The sequence below is a fragment of the Grammomys surdaster genome, unplaced genomic scaffold (assembly GCF_004785775.1).
Source record: "Grammomys surdaster isolate TR1022 unplaced genomic scaffold, NIH_TR_1.0 212, whole genome shotgun sequence".
NCBI classification, from domain to species: domain Eukaryota; kingdom Metazoa; phylum Chordata; class Mammalia; order Rodentia; family Muridae; genus Grammomys; species Grammomys surdaster.
The window spans coordinates 2,841,959-2,860,673 of record NW_021604657.1 but is presented as its reverse complement, the minus strand read 5'-3'; the positions used below and the strand labels follow the sequence as shown (position 1 = coordinate 2,860,673).

Below are 18,715 nucleotides of genomic sequence, written 5' to 3'. Positions count from 1 at the left end.
CTCTCTCTCTCTCTCTCTCTCTCTCTCTCTCTCTCTCTCTCTCTCTCATGTACACACACACACACACACACGGCCACTGAATTTGTAGTGAAGTAAGCTTCTGGCACCCTCCATGGTGCATCACACATCTTTGTGTATTTTACTCAGAAATAAGTGTGATTGTTAGGATTGATATTTAATAATATGAATGTAAGAGTTGGATATAAACTACCTTTCTAGTTATTAAGATTATGATCATACAGATGAAAAATATTTATCAGAAGTTTTATTTGGCTACTAAATAAAAATTATTTCTAAATGAATAAAAAGAAAGAAAGAAAAGAAGTAACAATAGTTACAGAGCAACTGGGCAGTGAGACCATTGGCTAAAACCAAAATTAGGTACCTGGGATTTTATTGACGACAGTTGCAGATTTATTTCAGCTTTGGCAAAAAACTTACTCCTGTATTTTAATTTCATAGACTATTAACTAGCTGTCCCTCCCCCATGCTTGACTCAAAAGTTGCAAGAGGTTCTTTTGCCTAAGTGTGATGTTGGAGCCATCCATATAGGCGTTGGTCACACAGTTGTCCTGAGAGTCTACATTGTGAGGCTAGTACATTCTAGCACTCCATACCAGTGCTTCTCAACCCCTTCAGTACAGCTCCTCATGTTGTGCTGACCCCAACTATAAAGTTATTTTTGTTGCTATTTCATAACTGTAAGTTTGCTACTGTTATGAATGCTAATGTACATATCTGATATTTCTGATGGTTTTAAAGGGGTGGTGACCCACAGATTGAGAACCACTGATAGAAGCATTGCTCACACAGTTTGTCTTGAGTCCTTTGCTCTGTGAGGGTGGTGTATTGCCACATTCAAGATTTTAGCTGGCCATAGCTGGTAATGGGTCTTGGATTGTCAGTTTCTTTAAATCCAGGACTCTAGGCCTCTGAATGAAGAAAGTGGTTACCTGAAGCCATGCACTGCTGGCTGCTGTCTTCCTTGCTGCTGTCCTTAAATCTAGAAGGGTTTGGGAAGTATAACTGAATTCATCTGTGTATTTTGATCTTTCCACCATAGTTTTCTTTCCCCTTTAAGAAAAGTAACATAGGAGCAGAAGCCTCAGTTCTTTGAGGTACTAGTGGCCTACTTCCTTGAGTCTTTGTCCCCTGTAGTGTTAGCATTGAATGAGCTATATAAGAATTTACAATGGATTTAGGAATAAAGATGAAAGTCACAGACAAAATGTAAAGAGTTGAGATAAATTCAGGCCCACCTCTTTCTCATTGATCTTTGTCTAGGTATCCTGAGCTCTCTCTAACCCACTTTCTTTCCTTGGGGATATTAACCTATTTGTAAGAGTTGGTTTAGTGTGATAGTTACATATAAGTCAGTGCCTAAGATACAGTTCTCTATTTTATGTACCTGCTGTTACAGTTGTCATAGTTACTGCAAATAAGCTCTACCTAGGCAATGCCATCTTCCTTGAAATTGCTACTCTGAGGAAGAATCCAGGGCACACTTGATGTCCTTTGATCTTTTCCCCTTTAAACGTTCTTTGCTCTATGAGATGAACTGCTTGATCAGGGGCTTCATTTTCCTGCATTCTAGTTTTAGCTGGAGCTCTGGGCATAGCCGTGGGAGAATTGGAACATGGTGCACTTGTGAACCTCCTGCTCGCCAGCCTTGGGTGAGGTTGACTGAAAATGTGGCTTTTTGAAGCCAAATTTAATGGTACTTCCCTGTAAACTCAGCACTCAGGAAGCAGGCAGGAAGATACTTGTATAACCTAGCAATCAGCGGTACTTAGTGAGAAGGTGTTTACACACGTGCGCACACATGTGCGTGCGCGCGCGCACACACACACACACACACACACACACTCAAATTTATTTTAAATGTAGACTGGCCTTGGGGAGATGAGTTCTTATCGTATAGTCCAAGCTGTATTCAAATGTCTGATCTCCTATCTTAGCGTCAGCCCTGTTGGGTTACAAGTGTATGCCACTGTAGCCAGTCTGAGAATAATAATTTCATTTTGTTCTTTTACATGTGAACATTCATGACAACTCTTTTGTGTTCATGACGTTCTTCAATGTCTGTTTCATAGTGCGCTTGTGTTCTGACCGAATCAGCCTCATCAAGGAGTGTGTTTCCCAGTCCCCAACATGCTACAAACAGTCAGCCAAGCTTCTAGGCCTTGCTGAATTGCTCAGAGTTGCAGGTAAGTCTTTTGAAAATTAAGCTCCTGTGCCATTTTTCACATCAGCCTATGTGAGCATCAGGATTTGTTTAATGATGCCAGAAGAATGTTATTTTGACCAAAAAATTATGTTGTCTAGGATTCTTGGCATGTTATAAAAGTGTATGTTTGTACTGAAGTTTTCGGAAAACCAACTGCCCTTGAAATGAAAATCAGCAGACATCACTGTTACCTTCAAAGGAGAGAGCAGGCTCCAGTGTGGAGCAGCTGTTCCAGACAGTTGCAGTCTAAACTTAGTTTGGCAGGTCTGAAAAACTTGTTAGAACATTTTATACACTTACTGTTTGGCAAAATATTCATACATTTTTACCTCATTCAGTTTTCTCCTGAGTAGTCACAGTGGTGGTCATCTTTTCAATTTACAAAAGAAATTCAGGAGCACAGAGGTTAAGTATGTTACTTACCAGTATGAAATAGGAGCTTTACTTTTAAGGAAAATCTTCGACTCTGCATTTCATGCTCTATTAACCACAGTGGTCCTATGTGCCAATATATCTTAGTGCTAGTTTTATATTTTTATTTTTCATATATATCGGTTTCTGTGAGAATAATTATTGGGTATTTTGTTTCATTAATAATGGTTTAAATTTGTTTCAGTCATCATCACTGGATGGTTTCAAAATTAAAGGGAGTTTATATTTATTTCTAGCCATTAAAAATTCATTATATTTAGTAGACATATAGGTTAATATTTGAACTTCCAATAAATAGAGCTGTTAATACTTCTACTTCTAGGAAACGTATCACTTTTCAACTTAAAAAGAAAGTCAGTGTTGTAGACTTACAGAATTTTTGGGGCCACACATCAATGCGAGGCATCATGGGTCACTTGGAAGAACATTGAGTGTAAACTCAGAAAAATGGTTTGATGCTGATGTTGTGTGTGTGTGTGTATGCGTGCATGCGTGCACTATACATTTGTAAGCTTTATTTGTTCAGTTACCACATGTAGGCAATAGGAAAGCTATTGCTTTTGTCATCCATAGTCTAATAATAAGAGCCCCAACTGGGTGCAAGCCTAGAAAAGCTCTTTTTACGTGAAGGATGGATTCATGCGGACTCAGCTTTTATAGGTGCCCCTATTAAGTGTCTTGTTTTGTATTGACATATAACTGAATGGACCTGGCAACCTTCATTCAGTTCTCCTAGGAGAACGTCCTTCCTGAGGACACAGTAACAGCATGTAGAGATGCACGGCACATGAATTCCCTTCTTTATTGCAGCTAGTTTTGTTCAACAAGTTCATCTCAACTTTGCTATACCACTTTCCAACTTTCATGTAGTATCTGTATTTGATATTACAATTTGGATTAGTATTATTGAGAAATAATTTTGAATATGTATAATTTGTTCAATATATTTATACCATGAGCCATGTGCATTTGCATCAGCTAGCATGTACATAATTCTATCTTAACCAAGTGCCTGGCCCCATGGCCATAGCCTTTGCAGTTGGAGGCGTGATGGTAAAAGTAGTGTGGTAAAGGGATGGCTCATGTCCTGAGTACAGTATCACAAGGCAATGCTAAATTCCATCATGCTGCTGAAACTCCCATGCAATCAAACTCATAAACTGCTCATTTCTGGAAATTTTGTACTGGATAATTTTGGATTTTACCTGCCTATAGGTAATTTGAAACTTCTAAAAGAAACTGTGGGTAGGAGACAGTCATCCTAAGTAACAGTGACCAATTTATTGTCAGGGGTTGAGGGCCACTCCATCCCTTATGAGGCAGGGAACATATAGTTGTCTGCAGACATGTTTTACATCGTACTTCAGTACTCAAATACGTCTGTTGTGGTACCACTAATGCTGTTTAGATGACAAGCCATCTGAATGGACAGTCTTGTTATATACCCCAGGCTCTGCTTTCATTAAGATCTTCCTTCGTCAGCCTCCCAAATGCTGAATGACACAGGAGCATCACACTCAGCTATGGATTGCTTTCTTGTGTACCTCCCCATGGCTTTTTTTTTTTTTTGTACTCCTGTCTATTCTTCTGAAGAATTTACTTGCTTAACCACATTTTCTAGGCATCAGTCCTTGAAAGCCTGCTCATGACTGTGTGGAGTTTTGAATTACCTGCTCAGGTTTTAACTTTCAGCTAAGTAACTCTGAACTTCCTGACTGCTATTTGACCCTTTTTCGCATAAAATTTATTCACAATAATTATTTCAATTTTATTCTTTAATATTTATCCCTGATCCTTTTTACTGTGTGCCTTACAGGCAGTGAGGAGACTCTCACATAGCTGGGTTGTTAGCACTTTACTTGATACCTTCTCCTTTTGTCTTGCGTCTCCTCTCTTTTGGATGTTGTGTGATGACACTCAGTGGCTTTTGTGTATTCCAACTCTTTCATAACATATTCACAGATATGGCTGTTCTCAAAGAAATCACCTAGTATGGGATTTATTGATTTTAAATTAGAGAAAACAATGCATAAAGGTATGGAACATGTAAAAATATTGGAACATTGTGGAAACTCAGACAGGAGGATTATTAGTTGGAGGCCAGTTTTGCCTATATAGCAAGTCTCTTGTCTGTTTTTTTTTTTTTTTTAAGTATAAAAAGAGAAGAAATAGGCAGGATCCCTTGCTTGCTTTATTACTCATGCTTCTGTGAAAGAAGCAAAGCAAGTATAACCTGAGACAGCTACTCCCTGTACAAAGCTGGCTTCTGCTACCATGAGGTGTGTTAGTTGAGTCTAAAATGAACATGGCAGGCTGAGGCAAATAGGAGCTTGTCTGGTTCCACACCAATGGCCTAAGACTCTTGTGCGCAGGAACCTTTTAGCCCTTCACCCCAACCACTCACTTGTGTGAGCCCTTCTTTCTGACTCTGTCAACAGCCCAACATTATCCAAGGTGAGTCTTTGCACTTAGCTTTTAGGGGCTTGCACATTGTCTTCAAGAATGAGATCAGTGTTAGCCAAGGCACAAGAGAAAAACTACACATGGGTCATTTGCTTTTGTGTATATTGTCCATAAATGGAAACATTTTAAGAATATTGGGTAGGAATGGATTTTATGTTAAATGTGGTATGTGCATTTACTGATGTGTGTATATGTCATTACTCTTGAGTTAAGTCTAAGAAAACCTAAAAGGATTGCATTTCAGTTCAACAAAGTTCATCTATGGCTGGGCTTCAAGACAAAAGTGTTTCAGGGTCTCTGTGTCAGTGGACTGGGTGTTTCTAAGATGCTGCTTTGTTCATTTGCTAGGGGTCCCCATGCGTGTTGTTAAACTTACACTTATTTCCTTTTAGTTAAACTATCTTTCTACCGAGATTTGTCTGACACAAGAATTACTAAAAGTAGAGGGAAGATTGTGTTTCTTTTTCTAAATAATAGAGCATGATATTATCTAGTACCCAGATAACTGTGTTAATTTATAGTGTGTTAAAATATATATATTATCCAGTACCAAAATAAGTTTGGGTTAGTTTATAATGTATTAAAAATATATGATATTATCCAGTACCAAAATAAACTTGTATTAATTTATAATTATTTAAAGTCAAACATTATATTGTTTCTTGTTGATCTATACTTTTTTTTATGCTACTACCTTTCAGAAAAAATATATGATATTATCCAGTACCAAAATAAACTTGTATTAATTTATAATTATTTAAAGTCAAACATTATATTGTTTCTTGTTGATCTATACTTTTTTTTATGCTACTACCTTTCAGAAATTACAAAAATATCATGTAATTTAGCTAGTTTCCTTAGGGGTAGGGTGGGGTGAAACTATGTTATAACAGTGCTTTTGACACTTGTAAGTAGCATAAAACTTTTTTTATTTAGTAGAATATATAACTGAGGTTTTCATAATGACCCTGGCTTGGACCATAGTAATTTCATGGTTGTCATTACAGTTGTAGTGTGTATGCAGTTGAACTGAGCATAAGATTTTTAAAATAATAGAAAGTTTTCATTAAGATAATAGGAAAATTTTATTTGCCATTCTTGATATATCTTTGTCTGCATTACTGAGATATATGTATACTATTTTTAAAAAGGTCTTAATATTTACCAAAATGTTGATGGAGACTGTGCCAAACTTTTCCTTTAGGTTACTGTACTGAGGTTTTTGTTGTAGGAAGGTTTTAGGCTTCTTAAAAACTAAATGGAAACACATTAAAATTGTAATCTGTTTATTTCAGCAGATAGCATCACAAATCAGGCAGAATCAAACCTAGATTGATTCAGTTCCCACAGAATAAAAGAGGAAAACTATTGTAAGGTGTCTAAGAAAATAGACAAAAACAGAAAGAAATATTGGTTGAAGTGAAAATATTCTACTTAGATGTTCATTGGCAGTTCTGATACTGGCCTTGATTAGTAGAGTCCTAGACCAGAGACTTAGCTCCTAGGATACCTACATATTACGTCTGACCACCTGTTCCCAGACCAAAAATAGTAATGTTAAAAAAAAAACATCGGAAAGGAATTTAAATCTCTATAGCTAACCTGATGCTGTCAGGAGGACTGATGATGTTAGTACTGTATCCTAGGGTAACCTCCAGAGCCCCTAGGATGTACAGGAAGGGAGAGGAATCCAAGACAGAAAGCATGTGCTCTGGCCTGGTTGGCCATTATATTCTGATTGATCCAGGTGGCCTTTATCTCCACACTACAGTCATTGCTGCTTGGGGATAGATCCAACTTCCTCCCACCAGCGGCTTATCCATTAGACCTGTTGTTTGGAACCCAAGGTGACTGAAAGACAAAATGACTTCAGCTGAAGAAGATGGATACACAAAGGAGGCAGAAAAGCTGGACGTTTATCATGCTTTTAGATACTTACTGGACATTTGCAGGTGTCAGTGCTTTTAGCAAAAACCTGTCCCTAAGTCCTTGTGAGTTTTACTTGGTGGATGCGTAGTGGTCTTTGACTGTCTCAGCTGAAGTTTCTCATGTTCTAACACATTTTCTACTTACATGTTTATTTCTCAAATATATATTTTTATATACAAGAAATGTATCAAACATTTTTATAAAGATGACTTCAAAGCAAAATTCCTCTAACATAGTTTGTATAATCACTGTGTGCTTGGTCACTCCTGGTATTGTCCTGTTTAGCACTGAAAATTGGGTCTTCTTATTGAACAGGTCTGGGTCTGTATTGTCCCACTGTTCTTCCAAGTTTATATCAGCAAATTAAGTCAGGTGTATGATGCCAAACCAGTGTATATTGAACACAAAGTTAAGAGTAATTAAGGTAGTGAGGTTCATAGTGAATACGGTGGTTCTCATGGTCATAAATTTTTAAAGTGCCACCAGAGTGTCCTGTGCACTCACAATGATGATGAATCAAATTTCTGGTGCTCAGGCTGACTCTTTGTGTTCTCGTATCAGCCCAGACCTGCCTGGTTTCTGTGGAAGCTGTCTTAGAACCATGAGCTCATACATACACAGGTCCATAGGGAATTGAAATCCTTAAACTCTGACAGACATGTGTTGTATTATAACAGCCTGCAGTGTGCAGGATCCCTGTGTATTAAAGTATCTTCAAAATATATGTTGTAGCATTAATTTAATCTTGATGTTTTACTGTTATGTTGAAACACAAGGAAAGTGATTTTTCGCACTCCATTTTGAGGATTTTTTCAGGAATTCTGTATTCATTAAGCTACAGAATAACATGAAGGACACACACATTTTTGAGGTAGTGATGGACATACAAACTTTGTTTTGCCTTTTCTGAATTTGAAGTGTCCCAACAGTTACAATTACCTTGACAGCATAACTAAATGGGTCTGCTTTAGCTCTGTGGTGTTTTACTGCTTTCATTGGGCTGGGTTTGCTTATGTAAGAAGTCAAGTGCTGGAGGTTTCTTGTACTAATAGCTTCTCAGTGACAGGCTGAAGTACAAATACAGGTGTGCTGTTCGTGTGTGTGTGTGTGTGCATGCACATGCATGTACATAAGTTTGTGAGTGGTATGAAATTTCCAAGAGAGAGGATTCACATTCAGTGAACCTAAGAGGATATAGAATTTTTGCTTAAGATTCCGGAATGGTGAAACATTACTAGAAGAGATATGGACAGATAAGATGGGGCAATGATATATGTCCATAGCAGGGGATTATGACTAAACTTATTAGTGAGATTTTTGCTGAAACTGAAATATTGAAGACAAACACAGAGATGTGGCTAAGCAGGATTCACAGTTTATTCAAAGACTTGATTAGTGGTGGTGTGTCACTTGGTTTTGAGACAAGATCTTTTTATGGCTTTACATTCACTGTACTGCCCAGGCTAACTTCAAAGTTGAAATCCTCTTGTGGAGGTCTGCAGTGCTAGGATTGCAGGTTGTGCCATGACATCATCCTTACTAGTTGAATTTTAAGACACAAATAAAACAAAACACCAAAACAAACACACAACCCTCCCATATACCAAAACAATGAAAACAAAATTATAACTTCATTACTTTCATTCACTTATTCCCCCTAGTTAGTATTTCTTCATCAATTTTAGACATGGTTTGTTTTGGGTTTACATTTTATTTATTGTATTTGGCATGACAGTAGAGGTCAAAAAACAACTTGGGTGACTAGTTTGTTCCCTCCATCATGTGGGTCCTGGTGAGTGAATTTAGGTTATCAGTATCTTTACCAGCCCTTATTGTATAACCTCATTTTGAAATATATTTCCTCCCTTATTAAAGGAAAGAACATGTCCTTTGTAGGGCTATGGATTATCCTGGACTTTTTTTGTTTGTTTGTTTGTTTATCTTGAGAACTGATATTAATCTTCTGAGACTTAGGGGGAACTTCCATATGTAATAAGTAGATTTGAAACTCAAAAATGATTGTAACCTTTATCCTCCAATCATTAAACACCAGTCTGTTTTACTTGTGGATTTGAGACTTTCTGTTAATGATATGGATCCGTTGAGGCTGTTCTAATCATCATGTCATCTGTCTGTGTGTACAGGTGAAGACTCAGAAGAAAGGCATGGGCAGGTTCTGATCCTGTTAGTGGAGCAAGCACTCCATGTCACGGACTACAGAGCCGCTAGTATGTATTGTAAGGACCTGATGGCCGCAGGTGAGTAGACAGCTTACCCTTTGTTCACACCCTCTCAACAGGGTAAATCATGGAAAGGGCTCTTCTGAAATCAGTCAGCCTGACTGGCAAGCCAGGCAAATGTTTGCTTAAGATATATTTTGTTAGCAAGCCTATATGCTGTGTGTTTATATGCTAATATCAATATTTTAATGGACTCAGGTACTATAGTTCATCTCTACAGTTTTGGTTACTTTAGTATCCTGTCTAAAACATGTTCATGATTTCAGGAAAAACAGTACCTGGAACATTTTAATGCTATTTTATATATTATAGAAAATAAAAGCTGGAAGAATACTTACAATTTGTGATCGGATAGTCAATATTTCTATATTTTAGTATAGGAAAAAAGAACAGTGTTGAAAAATTGGGCAGGAGTTTGGCTCAAATATTTCCTATATTGAATTTAAAGTTCATGCCTTGAAAGAATAAACAGAATTTATAGTAGAATAATTTTGCATCTCCATTCCTTAGTGGAAGAAAACACAGTACCATCTTATCATGGGCCCTGCATAGAAAAAGCTTTGAACTCCAATAGGGAGCAGTTACCACAGTGTGCTTCACTGCTGTAACTCCGCCCAACTCACTCCCGCGCCTTGCACTTGTTTGTTATTGGGAATGGATCTAGGGCCTTATGTCTCTGGTAAACTCTGTCACTACTAGGCTCTGTCTCCAGCACCGTGCTCGTAATTCTGTTTCTTTGTTTGCTTTTTCTGTATGTCTAATGTATGTCTACTATTAATGGGAGGAAATGTTTCCTGTCGGCAGTGCCAAACTCCTAGTGTCCTGGATTCAGAATCCACCTGGAGCGCTCAGTAAATACCTTGAATTCATTTTTATTGATTCTGATTCTGTCAAAAACACTTGTCTGGAGTACCCCTGAATTATGTGGATAATGAATCGCTCAGACCTTTCTTTTCTAGCTTGAATTCTCATGCCTTGTGTTCACTGTGTCATTAATGACTGAAGTTCTGCCTTGGTACCACAAGACTTGGTTAGGACTCTGATACCCCTCACCTTTATTCACATTGTTCTTTTCCTTTCTGCAAATCACTTTTTCTTTCTTCCTTTTTTTTCCCCTCTTTGTCAAATTTTCAGGATATCCAGACAGTTGGGCTGTTTGTAGCCAGTTGGGTCAATCAGAAGGTTATCAGGACCTGGCCACTCGTCAGGAGCTCATGGCTTTCGCTTTGACACATTGCCCTCCCAGCAGCATTGAGCTTCTTTTGGCAGCTAGCAGCTCTCTTCAAACAGAGGTCAGTGATCACAAGTACAATAAATCTTGATGTGTGTGAGGGCCATTTTGTTGGGTGTATGTATCTGAGACATGGGGTCAATTTTTGTTTATTTTTATAGTATGCTGCTGTCCTAGAAGAAACAGGTTGTCATACATAGAAGAATTTGAAAACCGGAGGATATTTGAGTATTGTTGGCTTTATTATAGTAAGGACAAATGGTGTAAGAGGCTTGAGTAAAACTACAAGTATGTTAGGAAATAAATGATTGGCTATATGAGGGTAATGCAGCATTATGATGAAGAAAATATATGAGAACCAGGCACGTGAAATCTACCTGAAACCACATTAGTTTGAGCAAGTGTTGGCATATACCTTCGAGAAACCATGAGTAGGACTTGACCTCAGAGAGATGCTGAGTTAAAGGGAGATCTTCCTAGATGAGAAAAAGAGCTGACAGAGGGAGGCTACTATAAACCTGATATTTCACACCATGGGCATCCATGACATTCTGTGGCAGGCTTTTCATAGACAGTTTTTTCTCCTCAATCTGTCACTTCCTTGGGAAACTGTTTCCGAAGTTCTGATTTATGTTTGTTACTCAAAACTGTTCATTATAAAATAACATTATTTTTCTCAAAAGGAGAGCCTAATACTTTCCAAATTTCAAGCCTATAATACGGGAGGAAGATTTTTAAAAATACAACCTTTCTTGTTTCAGATTCTTTATCAAAGAGTAAATTTTGAGATCTATCCTGAAGGAGAAAATATTAGTGTCTCACCCTTAATTGGTAAAGTTCTACAAGAGGTATGTATGCTAAGAAGTGTGGAGGGAAGGAGTTGGAAAGATACTGTGGGTGGAATGAAATGGCATCAATCACCCAATGCCAAAATAGATAGCAGGTGTGTGTATGTATGCCTTTGTGTGTGGCTGTGTGTGTGTGTGTGTGTGTGTGTGTGTGTGTGTGTAGAATACTTCTCAGTTTTGTGTTGTGTGAAACACAACATTCACATGGAAAAGAACTCAAAAGTGCCTGCTCACAAATTACAAGGAAAACAGCTCAAACCCCTATGCAGATGAAGAAATAGCACATGACCAGTTTCCTACAGTTTTCTTAGAACTTCTGTCCTGTTATTTGCTCTCACAGATCATCCTGAGGAGTCCTAGTAACTTACTTTTGCACAGATTAGTAATTATCTGGTTTCTGTCCCTAGAAGTTCTGTGGTTTTTCCATTGTCTAAGCATCTCTAATAGGAGCCAGTGGTCACTGTGTGTGGTAGGAGTCATCTTTCCAGTCTAATTGAAGACTTAAGATCTCAATAAGGACTTGGCTCTCTTAATTGTCTACCATCTACCTGTCTGACTTACTTAGGCACATCTCCTCTGATCTCCTTCTCCATCATCTAGCTGTCTCTTGTTGATGCTTTTCAAACTGTGAGTTATGGCAGACCCATCACTCTCCTGAGTAGGTTCTGTCATGCCAGGGGAGTAGGTAATTTCTTCTTTGCCCTTCCTACCTGTCTTAGTTAGGGTTTCTATTGTTATGATGAGACACCATGACCAAGGTAACTTTTATAAAGGACAGCATTTAATTGGGGCTGGCTTACAATTTCAGAGGTTCAGTCCATTATCATCATAGCAAGAAGCTTGGGAACATCCAAGCAGACATGGTGATGGAGAGGGAGCCGAGAATTCTGTATCTTCATCTGACTGCAGCTAGGAGAGACTGTCTCATGGGCAGCTAGGAGGAGAGTTTCAAAGCCCACCCCCACGGTGACACACTTCCTTCAACAAGGCCACACCTACTCCCACAAGGGCATACCTCCTAATAGTGCCACTCACTGGGCCAAACATATTCAAACCACCACACTATCCTTCTTGTTTGTACTCTGAATTTGAGCCTTTCTTCTCAAGTATTTTCTTTCTAGTACTTTCCTTGAGTACTCTCATAGTTTCCTCTTCTGTGTTTCCTGAGTATTCTCACATTTTTCTTTTCTGTTACTACTTTACAGTTGATGTGATATTGTGTGTGGTGAGTGAAGATAATGCCACTTATCTTACACCTTCTTCATGATATATTTTAGTAAATGAGTGATGTTTGCTAGAGCTCTGTTAGCAAGCTCTGCTGCTTAATGATTAGTCCATGGCTAATAGAAACAAGGAAGCAAATAAAGAACATAGAGTCTAAACAATTTCCAGCATAGTTCCTCTGCATGGCCTGTGGTGGTTACTCACATCTTGTTATGTTTTGTCTAGTGTGAGAGGGTTATCGTTTTTCTATTTAGTATAGAATCAGACCATCTTTCTGCTGAGCTCAGCTCCATGGGCTTGTTCTGAATTCCCATCCTTCTTTGAAACAGTTTATGCAAAGCCTTTTGTGGCTTTTGGGTTTCCTGTTTTCTGCTATTACAATGAATTAGCAAGTGTCAACCTGGCCCTATGGTGTCTTCTTTGGATTAAGCCATACTGTGTTGCCAAAAGTGTGCACATACTGTTCCATTAGACTCTTGCTAGCAATGAAGACAGACATAGATGTCCTCTGTGTCCACTTAGCAAGTAAAGGCATGATTCCAAAGTCATTATTTTTTCCTTAAAAGCTTTTCTGTCTTTCTTTCTCCTCTTTAGGCCACTTGTAATAGATCTAGATTTCAGGAAGTGTTAATCAAAACCCTCATATACCTTTGATGAATGAAGCCCATTTGAGAATATTATAGCTACTATTATCAGAGTATAATGTAGTATTTAGCTATAAGCTGCCATGCATTGCACATTAACAGTATAAGTAACAACTATATTAAATTATAACTCATAAATGAAAGCTGATTTCAATGTAACCTGCTTCATATTTACTATTTCTGTTACTTCATTATGAAAATTATTTTTATCATATATTGACAAAATAAAGATATTGTTATACAGTGACATCCACATGAATAGTGTAGAAACTGTACATGTGAAGATGCTGCATTTTTCCTGTGTAGAAAAATTGTTAATAGATGCATACTCTGTGAATAATTGCAAGATTACAGATTTCCAGTTCTTACTGATGTTGGTTATGTGGCTTTTTAGATTGTACACTCTTATACCATTATAGTATATTAACATTTTGTTTAGCTAGTATTACGTAGCTGGTGGTATTTTCCCTAGATAAATCTAATTAGAGATAGAAATGCATTGTATACAGGGTTCTCATTAAAAAAATCATTTCACTGTGGGAAAATTGTTTATGAACATTTTAAGAGGCTATAATTTATATGGCTGGACTATTTAATGTTTAGAACACAAGCATGTTTTCAGCATATTGCTATTTTCAATTTATAGAAGGACTGTTTAGAAATACTTGAATAAAGGCAAGCATAATTGCAGTTAGTGTCAATATCATGGCAAGTATTTTCTTTCTTTATTGGTAGAGAGATAGATCCTTGGATTGTTTTCACTTCTTAGTTATTTTGAATAAAGCTTCTGTGAACATTAGTATTCAAGTGTTTGTGTGGATGTGTTTGTCCCTCTCATATATTGACACCCTGGAGTAGAACTACTCTGTGCTGTGTTCTTGATATTTGAATATGCTGTCTACTTGTTTTCCAGAGGCTGCACATTTGTCTTAGCCTGTCATTGTTGTGATGAGATATCTAATTAAAGATAACTAGAAGAAAGAACAATGTTGACATGTGTTTTCAGAAGTTTCAAGTTTTAGGCACTTTGTTTTGTTGATTCTGAGCGGATGCATGGGAAGCAGCACACAGAATAGGTTTATATAATGGAGGAAAGTAGCTCACGTCTGGTGCAGAGAAGCTGGGAATGCCAGAGGAAGAGGCCTGGAACAGGCTATGGTCACTAAGAATGTATCCTTGGGGATGTGCTTCCTCTTAGTAGATCTCATCTCTGTTTGTTTCCACCAACTGCAGTTGTGCCATGTGCCAAGGACCAGCCTCAGCTTGGGAAGTGGGTACTGAGAAAAGTGTGTTTGAGAGTAGTGGAAGAAACAACTCAAAGTCAATGATAGGGTGCAAGCTGACAGCTCTGTAGTCTGTTTGAGATAGCTCTCCAGACAATTCTGTAGATAGCTGTTGGCTCTGTAGTCTGCTTAAAATAACTCTCTGCTCAAGACAGCTCTTGGGTTTTCCATCCGAATTCAGAAAACCTGCTAGAGAAAATTTAAAAGCTCATGGGTTTCTCAAGCAAACTCGGAATCCCACCAGAAAAAATTCTAAAAGAGCTATGTTATGTTTCCAAGCAGTTCTCTCTAGGTAGCCCTTTCTCCTTCTCTAAATATCCCTCTCCTCTACATGAGACTGCTCTCTGCTCCTCATAGCTCTTGTGTTTTCCAACCAAAGGCAGGACACCTGTTAGAAAAGATAAGTAATATTTCTATTACTTCATTCTATTACTTTAGTCAAAAACCCTCCAGACAAATTCCAAAAAGAGCTGCAGTCACTTTCTAGACAGCTCATTTCTTGCAGACCAAAGCCCAGTCTTTTATTTGCATATAAATTCAGTCATATACTCCAGCTTCTCTTTTGTTTATTCCATGAATCAGAATTTTATGACCTTAGCCCCTTGATTGTTAGAAAAAGACACCAAGTACATTTTTTTTTTAATATAGCAAGTGAATTCAGAGATCTGCCTGCTTTTGTAAGCATAAACACTAAGCTAGCTGTGTGGGATCCCACTCTGAGGTCCCCATTTCCACCACACCTGGACCTAAACTCACTGTGTCCCAGGCTGACCTTGAAGTCAGAAATCTGCTTGCGTTTGTATGCATAAACAATAAGTTTAGCTGGGTAGGATCTTGCCCTGAGGTCACCACTCCCTATATCTTGTTATATCCTTCCTTAATATGTTTCTGACAAGCTGGCTCATTAGTGCAGCTGCCTTTGTTCTTCTAGTTCTGTGAAGATCCTCATACAATTCATATTGCATCCTTATATTTTGCATAATTGAGATATCCTGTAAGGACACATTTTACACTGATTTATGTATTCCTGAACTCATATTTTCAGGGTTCTTTCCCACAGTCTTAAGGGCTGTCCAGAAAGTCACAGCACTTAGCATTTTGTTAAGGAACAACAGCCACACCCTTGCCTCCTAGATTCATGCTGTTTCTAATTATAATGGAGTCATTAACCTTAGCGGGGAGAAGGTTTCCTGAAGCAGGAATATAAAGTAAAATATATACATTGTTCTATGAAAAAGCCTTATGGCTAGCGACTGTCAGCACTCATGGAGGCCCACTCCCTGCTGGCTTTGCTCCAGAGGTGAGAACCCTGTCATACTATCCCTTCTGTGGCCATGCAGGACTCAGCAACCATCAGACTATGAGTATGCCATTGGATCAGTCCACTGAGGAAAGCAAAGCCCTGTGGTCTAGTTGTGTCTCAGGATCTATTGTAAGAATCCACAAGACCAAACCTTTTTAAAATTACTTTTATTTTTTGGAAATTATAATATAATCATTTCTTCCTTTTTTTCTCTCATATGCCCCTTCTTGTTCACTTTCAAATTCATGGCCTTTTTTCATTAATTAGTTGTTGTTACATCATATATGCATAATCATATTCATAAGTATTGCTAAGTACAACCTGGTCAGTTGTATAATTTCTTCTATTCTCAGCATTCCTTACTTTACTGTAGTTATCTGTTTAGGGTTGAGACCCTTATGGTCTTTCTTCTATTCGATTAGTATGTCTATTGGTGTTGTCATTCAGCTCATTTTTAGGCAGTCATGTTGGTGAGACTTTTTTGGGTGTAACTCTTGTCATTACTAGGAGACATAATCTCACAGCATACTATGTAATACTCTGTGATATTCTTTCTGCTCCATCTCCTTCATGTTCCATGAGCCTTAGGTGTGGGAGTGTTTTATAGATGTATCCATTGGGACTGGTCTCTAGACTCTGCATGTTGATGTTCTTTTATGTAATGGTTTCTATCTGTTGCAAAGAGAATTTCCTTGGTGAGAGATTAGGACTACACTTATTTGCCAGTATAAGGACAAATATTTAATAGAATGTACTTAGGGGTTATGCTGGTTTAGTAAAGTTATGGTTGTAGATTCTCCTCCAAGATCCATGGCTTCACTAGCTCTAAGTAGATGGCTAGATTTCTAGTACCAGACATGAATTTCCTCTGCTTGAGTGCAACTTCACTTCAAGTAGAGAGCTGTTAGATACTGCTGAGGTATGTGTGCCAATACTGTACGTAGCCTATTGCTATTATAGCTAGGTAGGATGTTTGCTTGCTTTCTTCCTTTGGACCTACATGTGACCTAATATGAAAGCTAGTCTTCCAGGAGGAGGCATTCTGGGCAGTTCCTGCTCAGAGGCCTTTGGATCCTTCACAAAGACCAAAGCTTTAATACCTAACTGTTTAGTGTACCAATTAATATGCAAATTGTACCAATATTTTTACATTCTCACCAGAAATACGTTAAAGTTCCTGTTTCTCCACTGGATTTTTGTTTTATATGTCTGCTATCTTACTATGCATTTGATGTACTGGAAACATAATTTTATCCTATGCAACAAATAGCTGTGAGTACATTTTTCACATGCTAATTGCCATGTTGAAAGGGCTATTCATTTATTTTGCCCATTTGTTTTCTTTCTTGGTTATTTATATTGGGGCTGAGCTGGAAATAAATTTTTCATTAATATTCTGGATTTTAGATACAGGTATTTTATCCAGATAAGTTTCACACTTGTAATTTGTGAGCATTTTCTGTCAATGTGTGACATGAATTTTTATTTTTTTAGTGGTTTCTTTTGAAGTATAGATGTTTTTAAGTTTCCTAAGGCGTGTTTATAGGATTTCTCTCTATTGATTATTCTTTCGGTATACCTAAGATATCTGTGTCTCATTCAGTGTTCTGAAAATATACTCTTGTGCTTTTTTGTAAGTGTTTCTACTTCTTAAATTTATTGCTCAATAAATAGTTAGAAAATATATAAAATACCTTATCTCACATATGCAATTAATTGGGAAGCTTATTTGGGTAGCTTTCTTTTTGGTTATCTAATCCCATGTTCTTTGTCATTAGATTTCTGGAAATCTTTATTTTGTACAAGGAAAAAATAGACATGAGCCAGTTATATTAAAATACTAGCATTTGTTAACTTATAATAAGTGGTACATGGATACATCCTATATCTTCTATAATCTGCTGAATATAAAATATAATGTAACCAAGATGAATATGGTTAACCTCGAACCTGTTATCTAATTAAAGGTCTTATTTCCTGCTCCTCTCTGCCTTCATGTTCATGAGTCTTGCTGCCCAGACAGAAGCACTATCTATATGTTTTCCACCATGTCACAGGGTCTATGTATCCCTGGATGTCTTAGACCCTACAGTCCCCTGCCAACAGTCTTCCAAGTCCTGGGGCATGTGTGTGATTGTGCCACCATACACAGCCTGGGCGCCCACTCTTCTCAAGCATGTGTTCAGAGTTCTGTGTATTTCTCGTGGCTCATGAGGTATTTTCTTACTGAAGCTATAATATACATGTACACACATTACTAAGATTACATTGCAGTTTGTATTTTCTTGTACTGTTTTGTTTGGAGACCAAGTTGTAGTCTTAATACTCCAAATTGGGATGAAAAGTGCTCCAGTTAGTACTTGAAGGAAAGTGTTATTTGCAGAAAAATGTTTTCGATTATTTAATGATATTTTGAAGAACGGGTACTGATTGAGCCCTGCCTGGGCTTTTTATATTCATTAAGTAGCCTGCATGTACTATTCATTTAGTATATTTGAGGCCAACCACTTTCTTTGAAATTCATCATTCTTAACTGACACTAGGGAAGCCACTCCTCAAATCATTCTAGCAGTAGACCACAGAGAGTTGTTACTGTGAGCCATACTGAATGTGTAATGGTAATGGTTGGTTTTTGTTGTCACATTAGAAAGATACCATTACTGCTTTTTAACTTTTGAACTATGTAGCATGCTTAATACTTACGAGATTTAATGTTAAATTTTATCTTGGCAATTGTTGATCTGGTTTTAATATCTAATCTGTTTCTGTTACTACACAGTTTAATTTAATTAGCAGTGTGTCACTATGAATATAAAAATTGTCATTTCAGGATTAAAACTTTGAACTCCCATAAAAGTAATTCTTGGGGGCTTTCTGTGTTTCCCTTGTTC

General features: G+C 37.6%; 1 protein-coding gene and 1 pseudogene across 1 annotated transcript in view; one reads left to right on the top strand and one right to left on the bottom strand.

The window, feature by feature from the left end:
• Nucleotides 1–18,715, top strand: part of Nbas (neuroblastoma amplified sequence) — a 285,612-nt gene that overhangs the window by 133,378 nt on the left and 133,519 nt on the right. The window contains exons 32-35 of the mRNA XM_028772232.1: nt 2,094–2,207; nt 9,196–9,309; nt 10,426–10,583; nt 11,284–11,370. Of these exons, the coding sequence (XP_028628065.1) occupies nt 2,094–2,207; nt 9,196–9,309; nt 10,426–10,583; nt 11,284–11,370 (473 nt within the window). The remainder of the gene's footprint in view (nt 1–2,093; nt 2,208–9,195; nt 9,310–10,425; nt 10,584–11,283; nt 11,371–18,715) is intronic.
• LOC114625045 lies at nt 14,680–14,728 on the bottom strand (annotated as a pseudogene).